General features: G+C 64.4%; 1 protein-coding gene across 3 annotated transcripts in view; it reads right to left on the bottom strand.

The window, feature by feature from the left end:
• Positions 1–18,155, bottom strand: part of MCF2L (MCF.2 cell line derived transforming sequence like) — an 84,768-nt gene that overhangs the window by 46,437 nt on the left and 20,176 nt on the right. For all 3 annotated transcript variants that reach the window (XM_065896092.1, XM_065896090.1, XM_065896091.1), the window contains exon 2: positions 1,812–1,895. In XM_065896092.1, the coding sequence (XP_065752164.1) occupies positions 1,812–1,887 (76 nt within the window). In that variant the 5' untranslated portion in view covers positions 1,888–1,895. The remainder of the gene's footprint in view (positions 1–1,811; positions 1,896–18,155) is intronic.

Genomic DNA, 18,155 nt, shown 5'->3' with positions numbered 1-18,155 from the left:
GGTGCTGGGCTGCGAAGCCAGCCACCCCGACCTTCGCACACGGACACCCTGGCAGGAGGTTACGGCAGTTTGGTCCAGGGCAGGCAGTGGGCACCGTGATAACTGGCCAGGGTGTCCTCACGTTGGGAGGCGGGCAACCCGGGTGTCCTGGCGGGTAGGAGAGGGATGGAGAGGACGAGGGCCACCTCCGCCCCGGGCTCTGCTTGGCCAACCCGCACAGGGTGTCCGCAAAAACCCAGGACGCTCCAGCTTTGTTCCAGACGCTGAAGCTCAGGATGTGTCATCTTCTAACCAATTCCCAGCCTTGACGACATGAACCAACCCGGCCCGTCGGCTCGCGCCCTGCAGGTTGGGATGACGGCGGGCTTGGCGGTCCTCAGCTCAGGGCCTTGCCACCCGCCTGTGGGTTCACCTGAGCCCGGGGTCACCTTCCAGCCTCCCTCAGACGCTGGCGGAACCCCCTCCCGTGGCTGTAGCGCTGGGGTCGCTCTCTGCCCCCCTCGGCCACCTACCCTCCTCCAGACACCCCCCATAGCCCAGGCCGGCGGTAGGGTATCTTGGTCACATCAGCTCCCTTGTCCTTGGCCCCCCGTGTGCTGGGGGACCTGGGGCCTGTGAGGCCCAGTGGTCAGTGACCTTGTAGCCGCCCAGCTGGGGCCGTGGTTACTTCCGCAAAACCCCCTCCCCGAGCCCCCGGCGGCTTCTGAATAACAAGAGGTGTGTCTGGGGGTCAGGGCCCCCCTGGGGTCTCCTCCTGAGGGCAGCGGGTGAAGACCTGAAGGAAGGTCAAGGTCATGACCCTGTCCTGTTGGGGACTTTTGTTGCTCAGAAGGACACCCCACTCTCTCTCCTTCCTCCGTGAGGTGGGCGCCCCTTGCAGTGGTGGCCCCTCCAGGAACAGCGGGATGCCGTCTCCGCTGACAAACCAGAGGCTCAGCTTTCCTGCTCACGGGGCTCAGGCCTCAAGAGGTTTAACCCCAGAGCGACACCGCGGGTCCACGTGTAGGGGGGCAGGTGGGCCAGAGCCACACAGGGCACGGCCTGGGGGGCAGCTCCTGGCACCAAGGGATGGGCAGGTGAGCCCGGGGGCACAGGGCTGGCTCTCGGAGCTCAGGAGAGACCCCAACCTGCTGGCCGGGGGAAAGGGCCGCCAGCAGGGGGCCTTCAACCTCAGGCCCCTGACCCACAGCACAGCGATCCTCGGTGGGCAGGCCTGCCCGGTGGAGCGGCGACCGCCCTGCTCCAGGCACTGCTCTCATGCAATGCTCACGGCCTCGGCGGGCCCGAGGCACCAGCACCCTGGCCGGCCGGATAGGGCAGCAAGATGCCCCTGCAGGCTGGAGACAGAGCCTGGATCCCCGGGAGGGTGGCAGGTGGACAGGGGCCGGAGATGCGGAGCGACCCCAGGACAGGCTTCTGGGCAGTGCCGGCCCCTCGCCCTTGTCGGTGGCACCCCAGGGGCTTCTCCCAGAAGACGGAGCCACGGAAGCCAGACCCCAGGCCCTGGACACTGCACGGGGGCGACTGTGCCACACCTGCACCTCCTCCCCGTCCCAGGAAAGCTCTGGAATCCGGGAGACCGCAGCCAGGAGCAGTCGGGCCACGCCCCCCTGGGGACCCAGCTGACCCCTGGCCAGCACTTGCCGGCTCTGAGCTGCCCTCATCACAGGCATCGGTGCAATGGGGGGCGGGCCGCACCGCACAGATTGTCCCCAGACCCCACGACGCGGTCACGGAGGGCCAGGAGGCCGACCGCCTGGCCGAGCAGACACTCCCCCGCCCGCGTCACACGGCCTGGCCTTCGCACTCACCAGACAGGTACGCAAAGCGCTTCTGCAGCTGGTCCTGGATGTCGGCAGCACGGAGCGGGCTGATGTCGTAGTGCATGATCTCATCTGCGGGGAGAGCAGAGCAGACGGAGACACGCCGTCATTCGGAGGAAGTGGCCTTCCGAGCTACGTCGGGGTCAGGCCCACCGCAGACACTCGAGGGTCCAGCGGTCACGGGCCCGGGAAAAGGGATTCCAGTTTCCAGTAGAGAAACCTTTGTTCCGCAGAGCACAGAAAGCTGTGCGCTGAGTGATTCATCGGTACTTAAAGCGTGGTGTGTGTCAGAAGCACAGAGAAAGGCGGAGGGAGTGGAGGAAGGGACAGGGAGGGACATGGGGGGACAGGACAGAGAAGGACCGGCGGGCAGAGGGGAGGTGGGGGGAGTGGGCCAGGACCGGAGCTGGAGGACTAGCCCCGAGATGAGTGCTGGGGGAGCAGACACGCTTTGGTCTGAGAGCACCTACCGACGTCCTGGGAGTGGCTGGGCCGCCCTTGGGGTTCTCGCCTGTTGTCTATGCAACAACCCACTGGTCAGAGTGGAAACCTGGCCATGGCAGTGGGTTCAGACACACAGGCCTGGAGCCTCACCCCAGCCTGACACTGACCCTGAGCAGGGCGCTGAGCCCGGTACCGACAGCCGCAAGTCCTAGATCAGGGCCCCGAGTGACCCAGTCACAGCCTGGAGGCGTTGACCAGAAACAAAAGGTTTAGCAAGACTCCTGGTGGAACCCAGACACGGCCAGGGTCTGGGTCCATGCGGGGGCACCAGCAGGTGGCCACAGAGCCGGGCTGCTCGGGGGCCTTCGCGGACCTGTGTCTCTAGTTGCTGCTAGGTTGGTACCACGTGACCGACGGCCCACGTCTCGTGTCTCCAGACCCGGGTGTCCTGGAGAGTCTGCAGCCTTCAATGTTGACACAACTTCTCCACAGAGACTACGACTCACAAATGGCTTAAAAGTCAGCTCTCCTACACCCAGAAGAAGACCCAGGCCCCCAGGGCCTGGAGGTTCAGGTCACAGAGACAGTGAAACGCCCCCTGAGCGGATAAGCCTCCGTCCTGCAGACCAGTGAGCGTGGGCAGGTGGCACAGTTAAACACCCAGGCGGGTCCCCAGATCCCGGCTGTCATCTGTGGGACTGCCGAGACCCATGGCTGGCCGCCCCGTGACTCTGCCTGGTGCTGACGAGGACGTGACGGGGGCCGTGCCCCTGGGCCCGTGTCCCTGGGCCACTCGTCCCGACACAGCCGCAGCCCGTTCAGGGTCAGGGACCGAATGACGGGTCACACTCAAAAAACTGAGGCCACGACTCTGCTGGTTCCACGGGCAGCTCGGGGCCATGCCACCTCCCCTGTGCAGGGAAACGTCTCACCAGTGGCTTTCTTTTGTGGGAGGAAAACAGGGCTGGAAACAAGTGCTAAAAGAAAACCTGAAATGTTTTAAATTCCAGACGAGGTGGTTTATGGCCGTCACACCTCATTTATTTAGAACACACGTCAGGTGCGATGGACGGGCAGCTGCATGGAGGCTGGGAGGCCGGACTTTACGCTGCCCACACTGTCGAGCATGGACCCTGTTCTCCTCAAATCCGGCCTCTGCCCGCCGGGGACAAGCGCGTCACTGAGACGGACCCCCGGGGAAGTGGGGTCGCCCTCAAGCTTGGAAAGGAGACGCCCAGGGCTGCAGAAAACAGCACGGACGCTGCTAGCTGGCAAGTCCCCTGACCGGTGTGGACGCTGGGACGGGCAGTTCCTCAGGCCTCGTAAGACTGCCCTCAGCCCGCAGACCTCCCTGGACCACATCGAGACTCCGACAGGCATTTCTGCAGAGATTCTCAGACCTGGTTCCGAGCAGCTCCAAGTGGCACGGCCTTCACGTGGCCCCTCCGACGAGCACACTTCCTCCTTCCTGAGCTCGCTGTGGACACCAGAGCTGTCTGCCCTCCGTGTCCAGCTCCCCCGGATGGCAGACGGCTCCCCACGTACTAGGGGCACGGTGGCCACTCCTGACCATCCTTGCCCTTTCTCACTGGCTGGACCACTGTCCCTGTTAAGTTGCTTCCACAGAGGGACGCGCTTGGGGCCGCCGCCCCGACGTGCTTCGAGTTCCCCGACCAGCCGAGGTCCTGCCAGGCCCGGGGTCTTTGCACAGGCTGCCCCCTCTGCGATGCTTTTCCCATCCCTGTTTCCTGGTCCAATCCTACTCAAGATGTCTTACCGAGATGCCACCTCTTCGGGGGGCCTTTCTCCGCCTCCTAGTCTGGCGGGGGCCTCACAGCACCCTGCACCCCCGCGGAGGGCACCAGCCGGCCCACTCCCAGGGCAGGAGCCCAGAGAACTCGTGCTGAACGGACAGGCGATGACTCCTCAGAGCTTCATGTGGAATCTGGCTAATTTGGCAAAGTTCGTTCTGACTTACACACAGCCTGGTTCCAGAATTTCTGCCCGTTGCAGGCCCCGTGGGTGCAGACCGCTCACCACGGCAGCCGCGCCCCAGAACCCACCACCCGTGAATTTTCTTGGGCAGAGCTAACCTAATATTGTCCCTTAGATCAAATGACCCAATTTAGGTTTAAAAGTAGGGCTACTCTGCACACGAGGTCCATTCAGACAAATGGACCGTACAAAAACTCACACGCGTTAAATGGTCACGGGCCGCCCCTCAGAGAGCTGAGAATAACCCAGCAGTTTCCGGCTGCCATCGAGGCACATGGTGTTTGTCACGTGCCCCTCCGTGGACAGCAGGCGCTGCGGCGTCAGGCACGCACTGCTTCTTACTCCCTCAAAGGCTGGGGCCTCGTCCACGATATTTCATCCTGCACTCGAGCGGCAGGTGACGGCCGGGTGAGAAGGAAGTGGAGGTGCCCGGCCTGGCCCATCTGAGGTCTGGGACGGGAAGTGGGGTCGCCCTGCCCGCCAGCTCAGGGTCAGGGTCAGGGTCAGGGGAGGCCCAGCTCCTGCACAGACCCGCTCTGTGTGCACACAATGCCTCACAGATAACCACCCGACAACAACTTTCCTGTCGCCCAGACGTAAGCGGAGACTCCAGGCAATTACCCAACACGGAGTCACTCTGAGACGGGAGGGGTGCAGTGGGGAGAGGACAGCGCTTCCCTTCCGACTCCTGCAGGGTGGGGGCCGGGGGCGGGGTCTGCAGGTTGACCTGGTCCCTCCGGCACCAGCTCTGGGAGCCCGTCTGGAAGTGTCGCTCTGTCCGGAGCACCGCAGGGGACAGAGGCCCGCTCCCTGTCAGAGGCCAGAGGGAATGACCCCTCGCTGAGCTCACGACATCTCAGTGGTGCGGGGACCCAGCTCAGTTCTACATGAGGACAAAGGGGAAGAAACATCAACCGCTGGAATCTCTGGCCACAAAGTGGTCCCCTGAGTCCTCCTGGTCTGCGCAGCAATCGGAGAGTCCGGGGGAGGGGTCACCACCCTTTTATCTTCACACCGTTTCATCTTAACACAATCAGACTCCGGCAGCAAACTTCCTTCCTCTGGCAAACTGACTCGCGTATTTTCTTTCTTTAAGGATGAGGATTTCACAATGCAGAGCAGGCCGCATCTGGCCCGTGCTGCCCATGGGAAGGGCCTCCGAGCGGCACCATGCATGCCAGCGCTGCCTCGGGCCGAGAACACACGCAGGGCTGGGGCTCGAGAGACGCAGGGCGCGTGGACCCTGAAAATCCATGTCCCGGTGGCGAGGGTCTGGGTCAAGGAAGCCCATAGCGCGTGCAGAAGCCTGGCGCTCGTGTTCGAGGCTGGTCCCCGCCTTGCTGAAGCGGGGACAGGAGCCTGAGAAGGGCTCCGACGGAGGGGTCGGCAGCTGGCAAGAGGCCCTGGGCCGCAAAGTCCACTAAGTCTGTTACGAGCTCATTCTCTTCCTTGCTTATATCTGGCTGAACATCCACACCCGAGGCTTTTATTTTCTATCAAAATACACCCGTGATGCCCTTTCAGAGTCCGAAGTGGAGAGTCCGTGGGGTGGCCTCACCAACTCGCGTGGGTGGGATTCCTAGTCTACCAAGACCCCACCCAGGAAGCCCCAAACCAGAGCAGAGTGTGTGCAGAGGAATGGCCGCAAAGAGGCGACTCCAAGCTGGGGGACGAGGACGCCCGGGGCTCCAGACAGGCTCCGTTCCGGCCTCAGTCAGGCAGGGACCCATCAGCTCCCCGAGTCCCCTGGTCGGGCAGGAGAGGCATCTCCATGGCAACCTGTAGTCCACGGGACGGCTCTGGGATTCAGCCCTTCGGATGTTGGAGATCTACACTCACTTGGGCTGAATCCTCTCTCACAGGCCATCCTGGCTATTTTAACAAGTTACCCGTTACTGGATTAGGCACAAACATTTCGCGTCACGAACGATGCATCGTCAACTCAGTTCACCACTGTTCCCCCGATTTCCTGATCTCAAGACGTGAATCCTTATGTATTTTAAAATAAAAGGCCCCTTGTGAGAAAATGCTTAGCCAAACTCGCGCTCAGGGAAGCCCCACCCTCAGCAGAGGGGTTGGCTCCCAGGCACCCCCGGCGGAGCTCAGGGAACCAGCCAGGGCCCAGCTGGCGCCGTAGGAGCTCTTCCGCCTGGGCACCAGGGACAAACCCTGAGCAGAGCCGCGGGAGGCCCTGGGGGACCACAGCGGGCACCATGTGTGCAGACGGGGCCCAGCGACCTCCTACCATCTAGGCTCCAGACCTGCATCTTCCAAGGCCGCGGCCCACTCGGCAGCGTTTCTGCAGCTCAGGCTGCATGGGAATGACTGCTGGGGCCTCGGCGAGGCTCATGTAGAGTCCTCATCCCGCCCTGCCCCGCCGGCTGTGGCCTTTTCAGTCGATCTCAGAGGAGTGCGGGCTTCTCAAGGCCACCCGCCCGGGGCTGGTGCTGATCAGACCCTCCTTCCGTGCGCTGGACAGCCAATCAGAGGCCAGGGCTCCCCGGACGCGTCTCCATCGGCCCCTTCACCAACACCCGTTCTGTGAAGGTTCTGGACGTCAGAAGAGACCACCTGGGCGGCAGCTTCAGCCAGGTGGGCCCTGGGGCGCACGCTCCACACCCACGCCAGGGGCCCCGGATACGAAGCTTGCGTGCACGCTTCACAGCCTGGCTCGTGGATATTCACGCCGCACGCTTGGCGGTTTCAGAGCTACAAACAACTTCTTAAAAAACAGCTTTTGGAACCCTGTCCCGTAGGGCGTCAACTACATCACCTCCGCCACGTCCCGGGCGACGCAGGACATGGCAGACACCTGGCTTAGATGTCGCACCGCCTGCCGATGGCAGACGGCTGAGCCCTAGCGGGCCTCAGAATCCTCTCTAACACAGGCTCCAGGCAGCTCGCCAAGCACGCGGAGACCTGCCCCGACCTGCATCGGTGACCTGCATCAGCGCATAAGCAACCCTCACACCCACTGACCCTCACACCAGCACGGAGCATTTTCCCAGGGGCTCCACTCACAGTGGGGGGCTCCAGACTTTCATTTCTCTGCACCTTTGTCAGAGCCGCCTCCCCAGTCAGGGAGAGAAGGGCTCCGCAGTCAGACAAACTGCGTTGGCAGGTGGATCTTAACCGCTGCGCCACCAGGGAAGCCCCCAAGGAGAATCCTGACCCGAGATATTCTAAGGTCTGAAGCTGTGGGCAGAGCGGAGAATGACCTTGCCCTCGGGGAACGGGCAGACGCGCACCTGCAGCCACCTGTGAGCATGGATGGTCCGTTGTCCCCAGGGCTCACACAGAGCTGCTCTGGCCTCTGGGCCACCTCCTGGTCCAGAGGCCGTGTTCTATTTTGCAGAATCACCAGGGTCCCTGGTCTCCTGGGCAGTGGACCAGTACTCCACAGGCAGGTGGGAGCTGTGTGACCTTGGGCGTGTTACCGAACCTCTCTGAATTGGCCTCTTTGTCTGTAAGTCAGGATAATCGCGGCATCTAGCTCTGGGGAGGCTTGTACACACGTGCAGCATGGCGTCTGGCATGCGGTGGGTGCTTAATTGCTGCTAGCGTGTGACCTGGCACCTGGCCGCACTGCACCTCGGGGAGGTCGGGCCAGGAAAGGGCCGCATCCACCCCTCAGCCTCTCCCGTTTCTTCTGGCTCTGCTGCCGTTACTGAGAGCAGGGACGTGCCCACGGGGAAAGGCGGGTTCTGGGTGGGATGGTCCCACCCCGGCTTTCCCTGCTCCCGCACCTGCTCAGAGGCACAGCTCCGCCTAGGACCCTCCACCCGGCCTGACCGTCCTGCGTCTCCAGCTCAGCTGGGGCCACCCCAGCGCCTGATCCCAGAGCGCCGGCACCCCCGCCGCGTGCGCCTCATGTGTCTCCAGGGCAGGCCGCCCGCCCCCAGGGCTCCCGAGATGACCGGAGTGTCCCCGTCTCTGCCGCCCGACCCACAGACACCCGGGTCGCGGAGCTGGGGTCTGGCCGCGTGCTCGGACGGCCGGGTTCACCCTGGGTTCAGGGTGGGCACCCGGCTGGGGCCTGGGATGTCCGCTTGGACCAAGGGGCCTTGGGCCCCGTAGAGGACCCAGAAGGGGCCCCCTTGCCATGGGCAAGGGCCTCCTTTGCATCCACACCGTGGAGCTCCAAGCGGGGTCGGGCTGCCCCCGCGAGGCCTCCCTAGAGAAGGGCCCTGATGAACTAGAATCAGACCTGCAGGACGGGGGTGGGGTGGGGGTGGAAGCCCAGCAGGAGGACTCATGGCCACGTCGCAGGCAGGTTAATTTACTACACGTCACTCTGCGCAGTGACTCTTGAGTGCCCAGAGCAGGCTGGAGGGATGAGGGTGGTTCACACACCCAGCAGGGAGCCAGGCGGCAGGTGGGCCAGGTGAGAGGTCGGGGGGCACTAGGGCAGCCAGGGGCCTGGGCTGCAGCCTCTGAGCTCGGCCAGAGGGTGTGGGCTGGCACGGAACAGAATCCCCGTGGACCTTTTATTACCAACAACGCTCATCCCAGTGACCCCCCTCCCCACGCAGCACCGGGCAAACGCTGCCAGGGTCCAGCTCCCGAGCCTGGCCGGCCCACCAGGCAGGTCGTCACACACGGTGGCCCAAGGTTACGATGACGCAGTGCACAGAACTGCTGACACCCACCGGCTCCCCATGGCTCCTGGGAGGCCCCAGAGCCCGGCCAAGCTGTAAAGGGCCGGGGGATCTGCAGGCCGGGCCCACGAAGCAGCCCCGGGGCCAGATGGTGGGAGTCCCTCTCCTGGGCCTCACAGCTTCTCCCCCGGCCGAAAGTCCACCCCCGCCCAGGGCCTGAGGGTCAGTCCTTTCCAAACCTTCCTCCTCCTGGGCGTCCTGGGCCCGAGAGCACCTGCCTGATGAGTTAATGTTGCCACTTAAACATGCACCCAGCAGCCCACGTCCCCGCGAAAGAGCGGCTCTGAGAGCAGAACAGCAGTCCCCGCCAGGCAGGCCCCCAGCTTCCGTCTGAGCTGTGCTGGAAGTCCCTTGGGCTCCTGCCTGCTCCAAAAGCAGCGACTCTCAGCGCCCAGTTAGGTGGAACCCGCCCTCGTGCTGTTTGCGTGTCATCCCGGCCGGGCAGGGCCTCCACAGGGATCAGGGACACGGTCCAGATGGGATTCCAGGCCCTGGAGATGACCGGGAGGGGGGCTGCGGCTGGGGTCACTCCGGCCCGGCCTCCCCGCAGGACGCACCAAGCAGAGACCGCAGGAGGTGCCTCGAGGGCCTGTGGAGGACGTGACGCCTTCCCGGGGGGCCGACGGCCAGCAGCTCACACACCCTTCAAGCCACACCACCACCACACCCTCTTTGGACGTGGGCACTTCGGGGTTCGGTGAAAGCCAGCAGGTCCGAGCAGTGCGCAGCCAGCAAGGCCTCACCCTCACTCGGCTTTGGGTCGAGCCTCCCGCCACGCTGGGCCCCCGGCAGCTTGTCGAACACGTCTCACGAACACACCACAGATACACACACGTGTGAGCCCACTGCTGCTTGGAAAGGAAGGAGATGTGCGACAGCTCTTTTCTAAAACAACCACGTGTCAACAGTAAAAAGCAGCATGTCCATAAAGCTCAGGGATGTCCACCTCCTTCCTCCCCTCCTGGCTCTGAAGGCAGAAGGCGGGGCTGCGAGCAGAACCCCGAGGACCTGTCCATATCGGCCTCGAAAAGCAGCTCACAGAGCGGGCCGCGTGGGAGGCCAGCGCGGCCCCGACACCCACACCACGCTCCTGCAAGGGCCCCAGGAGCTCCCCAAACCCTCCCCTCGATGGTGGACACGCTCATCCCACTTCCCAAGTGTCCGCAGCTCGATAAATCTGAGACCAAACAAGGAACTGCATTAACCTTCTCAAGACACACCCCTCCCCCCAAAAGAACAAAATCAACGATGCACAGAGCAGAGGAGGCTGGGGCCTTGGGCGACAGGGACGGGGGCGCATGTCACCCTGGGCCTCACCCAGGTGGTCCCTGCTGACGGGGTCCCTGATCGCCAGACGGGGCGGCACAGAGCAGAGTGGGGCTTGGGCCCTCCACGGACGCTGCCCCGCCGGAGCTTGACTGCGGAGCCCCGGACACACACAGGAGACAGGGGAGAGAGAGACAGAGGGAGAGAGACAGAGAGTGAGAAAGACACAGAGAGACAGAGGGACTGCGGGGGAGAGGCAGAGACAATGACACACACAGACACAGCGAGACAGACGAGACAGACCAAGTGAGAGAGACAGAGAGAGGAGGGGGTGGAGAAGGGGGGACGGAGAGGGAGCTGGGGGTTTGGCAGCGCCGGGTCGTGTGCACCTGGCGACCTCACTGGTTTCAGAAGGGACAGAATGGGAGACCCTGGCCCTGGTCTGGGAGCGTGGCTCAGCCCTGCTGTCCTGCTCTGTGGGCTCCACTGCCCTGGATGCGGTGACGGAGCTGTGGTCTCGCCACGTGACCCTCATCCATTCCATCTGCCCAGGGCCCAGCTGCCGGCTCGGCGTTGCCAACTGCTCCCCCCGCCCCCACCCTGAGCAGAAGTGAGGAAGGAGGTGCCGCGACCTGTCCGCACACACCGGGCGCTCATAGAAGTCAGCATCCGGTTACAGAGCCAGGCACGGGCCACCTGGGGAGTGTTCCCCAGCAACACCAAGGAAGAGGTCCCATCACATGTGCCAACAACTCTGGGAAACTGGACCAACGCTTCCTTCTCTAGGAAACCAGTGGATGGTTTCCAGAGACTGGGGGAGAAGCCCTCCACCCCTCAGGCGCCCCAAATTGCCTCAGGACATTCACTCAATAGCCCGTTTATCTTAAAAATAAAGCACGTGTTAGAAAAACACCTAGAATTTTTGAGGGAACGTGATAAGAATCTGAGCAGGAGTGTAGCTTGGAAACAAAGGGACGGCTTTGATGACCACGCAGGTCCACGCAGGAGGGAAGAGTACAGCATTCGGTAGGGAACGCCCCGCCCACTGGCAAGCCTCTAAGCTCTAAGCCCCAGGAAGCGTTCCTTTCAGGATCCCAGTCATGTCACCTTGCTGCCACCTCAGGCGTGAATCACACGCTCTCACCCTGTATACCAGCTTGTGTTCCGACCCGGCCACCCAGGAGGTCACCGTCCTGAGCCTTGTCCGTCAGGAAACTCACTGATTCCCACGTCTCACCTTCGGGTCACCTCGTTATAAAACCGGAAACTTCACGCACTGAAGGCTAGGGTGTGGCTGATTCATTAAAATTTACAAAGGACTATTTAACACATTGTTGGTCAATCCTTAGCAGAAGCACCCACAGCAAAATGAACTCAGGACGAACTACTTCCAAGCGAGCACCCTCCGTCCCTAGAAACGAGCCCAGGAAACTGGGCGCCCTCCCGGGCCCAGCTCTTTGTTCTCGGTCACCACGGGTGTGACCCTCCCCCAGCCAGGCAGGTACAGGAGCGCGAGCTGCAGACCGCCCGGCGGTGCTCCCCGCGCCGGTCCAGCCCTGGTCCCGCTGCGTGGAGAGCCCCCACCGGTGCCCCCCAGCACCGGCAGGTCTCCCGCAGCCGGAACAAAGGAGCGTCCAGGCGGAGCGGCAACTGTGGCCCGGTACCCGGCAGGCGCTGCCCGAGGATGAGAATGAGGATGGGGGGGAGGGACGCGCGGCACGCCCACCCAGGAGGCTGCCTTCCGCGCCCGCCACCCGGCCCGGACCCCGCGGACAAGTCCCGAGTCCGGCGTGGGCGACGCGCCAGGTCCCCGGGGCCCCGCCCCGTCGCGCACGGTCCCCACGGCGCCCACCGGCCGCGCACCTGTGCGGGTCTTCAGGAGCAGCCACAGCGCGGACAGGTCCCGCGACAGCAGGGAGAGGAGGCTTAAGGTCATGCTGTCGCCCGCCGGCAGCGTCAGGAGGTGGCGACCGGCTGCCCGGAACGCCCGTGCTGGGCGCACAAAGGGACGTGATCGGGCTCCATGTTCGCGCCGCCCGCCCGGAGCGCGAGGACCCGGGCTCTCCCCAGGGCCTCGGGTTTGCCGTCCCCGAGCCCGGGGCCTGCGGTCGGCTCCCTTGCTCTAACCGCCGCCGGTTAACTGTGCGGCCAGGCGGTGGCAGGGCTCGCACAGCGGCGGCTCCCTCCCCGTCGCCCGTCCAGACCCTCCCTGCGGGGGGCCCCCCCCGCGCTCAGTGGCTCCCTAAGCCGGGCGGGCGGGAGGCAGGACGGCCGGGGTTGGGGGCGCAGGACCCGGCAAGGACCTCCCAGGGGCGAACCCCCAGGTCCTCCCTCAGCAGCCAGACCTCAGAACACCGCCGCCAGGGGCTGGGGCACCGGGCGTGTGTGTGTGTGTGTGTGTGTGTGTGTGTGTGTTTGAGAACAAGGAAAATGGGACGTGGGGGGGGGCCGCCGCAGGCGAGGGGGCGCCCCCGGGGGAGCTCGTTAAAACGCAGAGTTTGGTTCTGCAGGTGGCGCTCCCGGGGGAGGGGGAGGCCAGGCCGCCCCCCAAGGACCAGATCTCCAGCAGGAAGGACCCGAGGGGCTGAGCCCAGCCTGGAGCCGACCCACCTGGAGAGGACGGCCCTCGGGCTGGACCAGGACTGCCTGTGGCTGTGCATCCACGGGCAGCGAGGGCTCCGTCCTCTCCATCGTGGGAATGAGGCAGATGTGACCTCCCCCAGCCTGGGCCCCGGGCCGCTCACCCCAGGGGCGGCTGTGGAGTCCAGCTGCTCTCGCCACTGGGGGCACCGGTCACGGCACGGCCAACGCGCGCCCCGTCCGCGCTCCCGTCGTGTGTCACGTGGTCCCGGGCCTGACCTGGCCTTTGCTGGATGGTTCCCACGTCTTCCTTGAACAGCTCCTCTGCGGCCTCCCGCTGGTGCTGGGACACGAGTCCCGCGAGCACAGCTCTCACACCCTCCGCCCAGGGGCTGGGACCACAGACGTTCCTGCAGATCGGGGGGCAGCTCCCAGCGTGGTGGGCAAGGCCCTCTGTGGACGGGCCGGCCCAGCTCCTCCCTGGGCAGCCCTCGCTCACGTCCCCCGACACGCGGCCTGCGGCTCACACTTCAGGCGGGTCCTTGCCCCGAGCACGGCCTCCAGAATCACGCTCAGGGTGGCTGGCCTCTGACCACTCGGAGACGCGGAGACCACAACGGCCCCCTCCTGCCCCAGGGACACCTCGGGCATCCAGCATGGTGGTGGACACCTGCCGAGCGGGTGACCGACAGCCTGAGAGGTGACCGTTCTGAGAAAGGAGTCTTCAGGCCCGACATGCTCTTACCAGGAGGTCGTGGCGCACGCCTGGGGTACGTCCAGCCTCGCCTGCTCCCACTGTCCTTTCTTCCCGACCGACTGAGTCAAGGCTGAAGGGCCGGCCTCCAGGCCACTGTCTCAGGCAGGTCGCTACACTCCTCAGCCAGCTGCTGGGCCGGGAGCTCTGGGTTCACAGGCTCAGCTGCGGGCGCCCTTCTCCAGCCCCAACGTTTCCTCTCCAGTCTGTGCTTGAACGTGAGATGCGTGCCCGGCCCACTGCTGGGTTGCGTGGCCTCCGAGGTGAGGTCCGAGGCCCACAGGTCTGGAGGGTGGAGTCCTAACGCCCGCCCTGTGCTTGTGCAGAACCAGCCAGCAGGCACCGCGCTTCAGCGTGCACAAAACAAGCACGCGCTCTCCTTTAAAACCGGTCCGCTCCAGATCCCCGACTCGGAGTTTAAAAAGAGAGCCACTGGTTTGTAGGTTTTCCCTCTAAAGGCACGTGATCTGTTCATCCAGGAAACGTGCGGCCTCGGCCATTGAGGCGTGGGGTCGGGTGGGAGGGGTCAGAGGAGGCCGGGGGCTGCTCTTCCCCCAGGGCCCATGGCCAGGGGAGCATCAGGACAAACGGCACACGGTTGATCAGCTCCTGGTCTCTCTGCCCCGAAGACCAGAGAGCCGAGAGGCACTGGCACCACTGACATGTCGGCACGCCGCCAGCCCTGTTCCCACATCCACGGCGCTCGGGTGCCCGTGTCTGCGCCTCAGCGTCTGTCTGCCGCCGCCCCCCAGGGCCGAGCCCCCTGCTACACCTCCGGCAGCCCAGGGCAGGTGCGTGACGAAAGGAACGTGATCTCCGGCGGGAGAGGAGTGAAGAGGAGGCCGCTCCCTCTGCAGTCACCTCCCCCCACTGGCTCTCCGCAGCCCCAGAGGCCCTCGGGGTGGCGTCCGGGCCACAGGTCCACACTCGCATGGCTCTCCTCGGCCTCGGGCCTCCGCGTCAGTCCCTGTGTGCCCACCCACTCCCCATGTGGCCCTTGACCACAGGCTCCACCACAGACCTGGAAGCCACCAGGGTTTTCCTCTCGCTGTGCTGGCGGCTCTAGGACCATCGCTTCGGCCCCCGGTTTTCACGTCCACCCGATGCTGTGCTCTCAAGAGTGGGCCATGCACGGAGTGAGGAAGGGCGTGCGGGCCAGCTGGGGCCAAAGGGCACGCAGACATTTCTCGCAGTCTCTGGGGATGGCTCAGTAGCTGATGCCCCACAGAGCCTCAAGGACAGGCCCTGGGCCAGGGATGACAAGTCACACTGGGAGACAGCTGAGCCGGAGCCCAGAGTCACACACGGATGCCACTGACATTCGGCTCTCGGGCTGGTGGGCGTGTCCAGCTGGGGGTGGGGGGGTTCGTGACCTCAGCCCCGATGGGCTGACACTGGTTACTTCTGCAGAGTTGGCTGCGTCCCAGGCCTGTGAGCTCACTCAGGACCTGGCTCCAGGGCCGGCCGCTGGGCCAGGAAGGTGTTTGCTTAAGCTGTAAACGCTCTCCCAGGTGCAGGGTTTGGTGAGTTTGTGGATATTCAAACCTCTTCAACCTAGAAAGAAGGCAATTTTATGCGGCTCCGCCCAGCAGTACAGGCAGGCGACCAGCGCGCAAGATGGGGAAAGAACCAGTGGGCAGGAGAGGGTGCAGAGAATCCGGGGAAGGAGGCCTGACTGTCGGACAGGAACCGGAGGCCAGAGGCTGCCGACCACGGGCCCCAGGCAGACGCCCTGACAGAAAGGCAGCGGGCAGGGGCAGGACCTCTGTTCCCCGGAGAAACCTGCTGCGAAGGGCGGTCCAGCTTCCCCCGTGACCCTACAGGGGCTCCCTTAGCTGGAAGGACACGCAGGCACGGAATGCAACGTGAACAGGGCATATCTGAGCAAACGCAGCGTTCTGGGTCACGTGCATATATTTAGCACACAGTATAGGCGGCGTCATGCTCTGAGCACACAGGGTGCACCCCGGCTGCTCCCCAACCTCCCGCCTAGCTGGTCCTGTAAATAGTTACAGACACTTGGTATTAATTCTTCCTTGCCCAGGGATGCAAGACAAGCTAACCAAGGACAATCTCCTCGTGGGCAAGACTGCGCTCCCTGGACTGTGCAGAAATCAGGACCAAGCCGCCACCCTCTCCAGCCACGACCCGCTGGTGATAATGTGGGAGGGACTATCCCTCACTCACAGGCGCGCCCTTGTTTGCTGAGGCCACCCTTGCCACCTGGTCCTGTTTCATCGTCATGGCAACCTGTGAGGCAGGTGTCCCTGATCAGCAAAGCCTCAGGCAGCAGGGAAATTGGACACAGCGCTCTTCAGTCCTCTCCAGGCCCCCAGGCCTAGTTGGCCCCTGTCCCTCTCCCTGTCCCCCTCCCTGTCCCCCTCTCGTGTCCTCACTGTCCTTCTAAGGCCCCGTGATCCTTGCAGCCCGGGTCCTTCCCACCCCCAGCTGCTGCCCCTTAGATTAAGGTGCTCCCAGTGCTCCGCCCTGTTTCTTGTCTCCTGCAGCCCCGTCCACCCAGCTCTCCTAAGCCGAACGCGTCATCCCTGTCCCCAAGGTCACCCACGGTCACAGGGTAAGCAGCAGCTTTCTTGGAGCGACGGGCAGGCCTGAGCAGCTGGCCTGAGCGGCGGTCCTCGCGGCCGGCCATCCGCGCCCCCCGGCTCCCGCACGAGCTCCAGCCGTGGCTGCAGCAGTGAGAACCGAGAAAGGTGTGCGGGACCCGCAAGGAGGGTGGGCGGCCACCGGGCAGAGGGCTCGCAGGCAGCTCGTCCCCAGGCAACCTCTCGGCTCCCGCAAGCACCGCGGTCCACGCATCCAGCTAGCCAGTCTGCAGCCGGCGCCCTCCAGTCTTAAACCGGAGCTAACCGCCCCCACCTGTCCCCCGGCCCCACGTCCTGCCTCAGGGTCTGTCGGGGGTCTAGCCCTGGCCCCAGGCTCCAGGCATGCAGCTCCTTCCCCCCGACCCCCGTTCCTTTACCCGCCCCCGAGGCCTTCCAGTGATTCTGGTTTTGTTTGGCTGCTGGACTAGTCTCCTGGGAAGGCGGGTGGAGCCTGCCCACCCTCCACGGGCACCCCACGCTGGTCCTCAGCACTGTCCACGTGCTCCGGACCCTCGGAAGGGCTGTCTCTTCATCCTCAACCCAAGATGACTTACGGCCTCCCGGCCCCGAGTTCACAGCGAGCCTGAGAGGAAGGGGACGTGGGCTCACGGTCCAGCGGCAGACTCACGGAAGGCCGCCACGAGGCCGTGCTCTGAGTCTCCCGGCCCCGCGCTTGTCGCTGTTGCAGCTGGAACCACTCGGCCGACGGCCCCCGCTCCGTGCCCTGGGCCTCCCCTGTGGCCACAGCCTCCAGGCCAGGCGCCTTGCCGGCTCTGAGCACGCGCACCTCCGACCCGCGCTTCTTGCCATGGGGGGACCGAGGCTGCCGGGGACGTGCACCGGGATGCGGCTCTGTCTGTCTCACCTGTGCCCGTGGGGTTCAAGTGCCAAGGGCACCGGGGGCTCTGACCACTTTTCGTGGGCGGCCCGAGATGGGACACGTGAAATCAGGGCCGAACATGTCCCCGGGGCATCAAAGACGATCCATCCGCACCCACCCCGGCTGCGGCAGAGCCAGGCCGCTTCTCTGTCTCTCTGGCTTCCCTTCCGCCTGACTACAACCCGATTCCGGTGCCCAGTCGCCCTCCAGGACAGCATGCACCCGGACGCGTGCCCCACAGGCCCCCAGCCAGGCCTCCGCACCCGCCCCAGCTCCACGCCGCCCCTTCCTCTGCTCACCACTCAATTCTGTGTCTTACTGCATGTCTGCATCCCGTGTGCTGGCACGCATGCTTTCCTTTCCCAATCACAGCAGGGATGAGCCCTGACGTTTTAGGGCTGCCCACAGCGGGACCAGAGAGGGCTGCGGGAAGTGCTCAGTCCTCACTTTTATTCTGCAAAGTGACGTGCATGGGGGTGCCCTAGAGTCTCTCGTGGTGACTACGGGAACCGAGGACTGAAAGACGGACAGAGGTGAGGCCAGCGGAAGCCAGTGACACCTAACCACTCGGGTGGAAGGCGGCACGAGGGGCTCAGGACCCCCCCCCCCCCCCCCCGCGGGCCGCAGAGCAGACGTGCCGCCCGCAGGGCTGTGAGCCGGGCTGGGCGGCCCCCGCCCACCTCCATGAGCTAAACAGGAAGACTCTCCTGCCCGTTGGAAACAAGACACAAGGGCTGCAGATACTATCGCCTGCCTTCCGGGCGGGGCTGGGATAAGTGTCCATCTGCACCCATCACTCCCCACCCTCCAGGGCAGCGGGAACAATGTTCCATTTGTTCTGCACAAGCTGCGACCTGGTCAGAAGGACCGGGAGGGGGCCAGGCCCCGCCTGCTAGAGCAACAACTTCTGTCACAGGCCCCAGTAACTGCGGGGTGGCTGAGAGGAGCAGACGCAGGGCAGAGAGCAAACACAGCTGGGCCTGAGGCTAATACAATGTCACTGCGTGAGGGCGAGGCTCGGTCCGTCCACTGGACACCCATGGGTCCAGGACACCCATGGCTCCGGGACACCCTGGGGGCTCAGCCAGTGGACGGCAGGTGTCCAGGGCTCGGAGGGACGCCTGACTTACTGGGCCCTTCCTGCCCCCAGAG

This window comes from Phocoena phocoena, chromosome 18, assembly GCF_963924675.1.
Source record: "Phocoena phocoena chromosome 18, mPhoPho1.1, whole genome shotgun sequence".
Classification (NCBI taxonomy): domain Eukaryota; kingdom Metazoa; phylum Chordata; class Mammalia; order Artiodactyla; family Phocoenidae; genus Phocoena; species Phocoena phocoena.
This window is presented reverse-complemented; position numbering and strand designations above follow the sequence as displayed.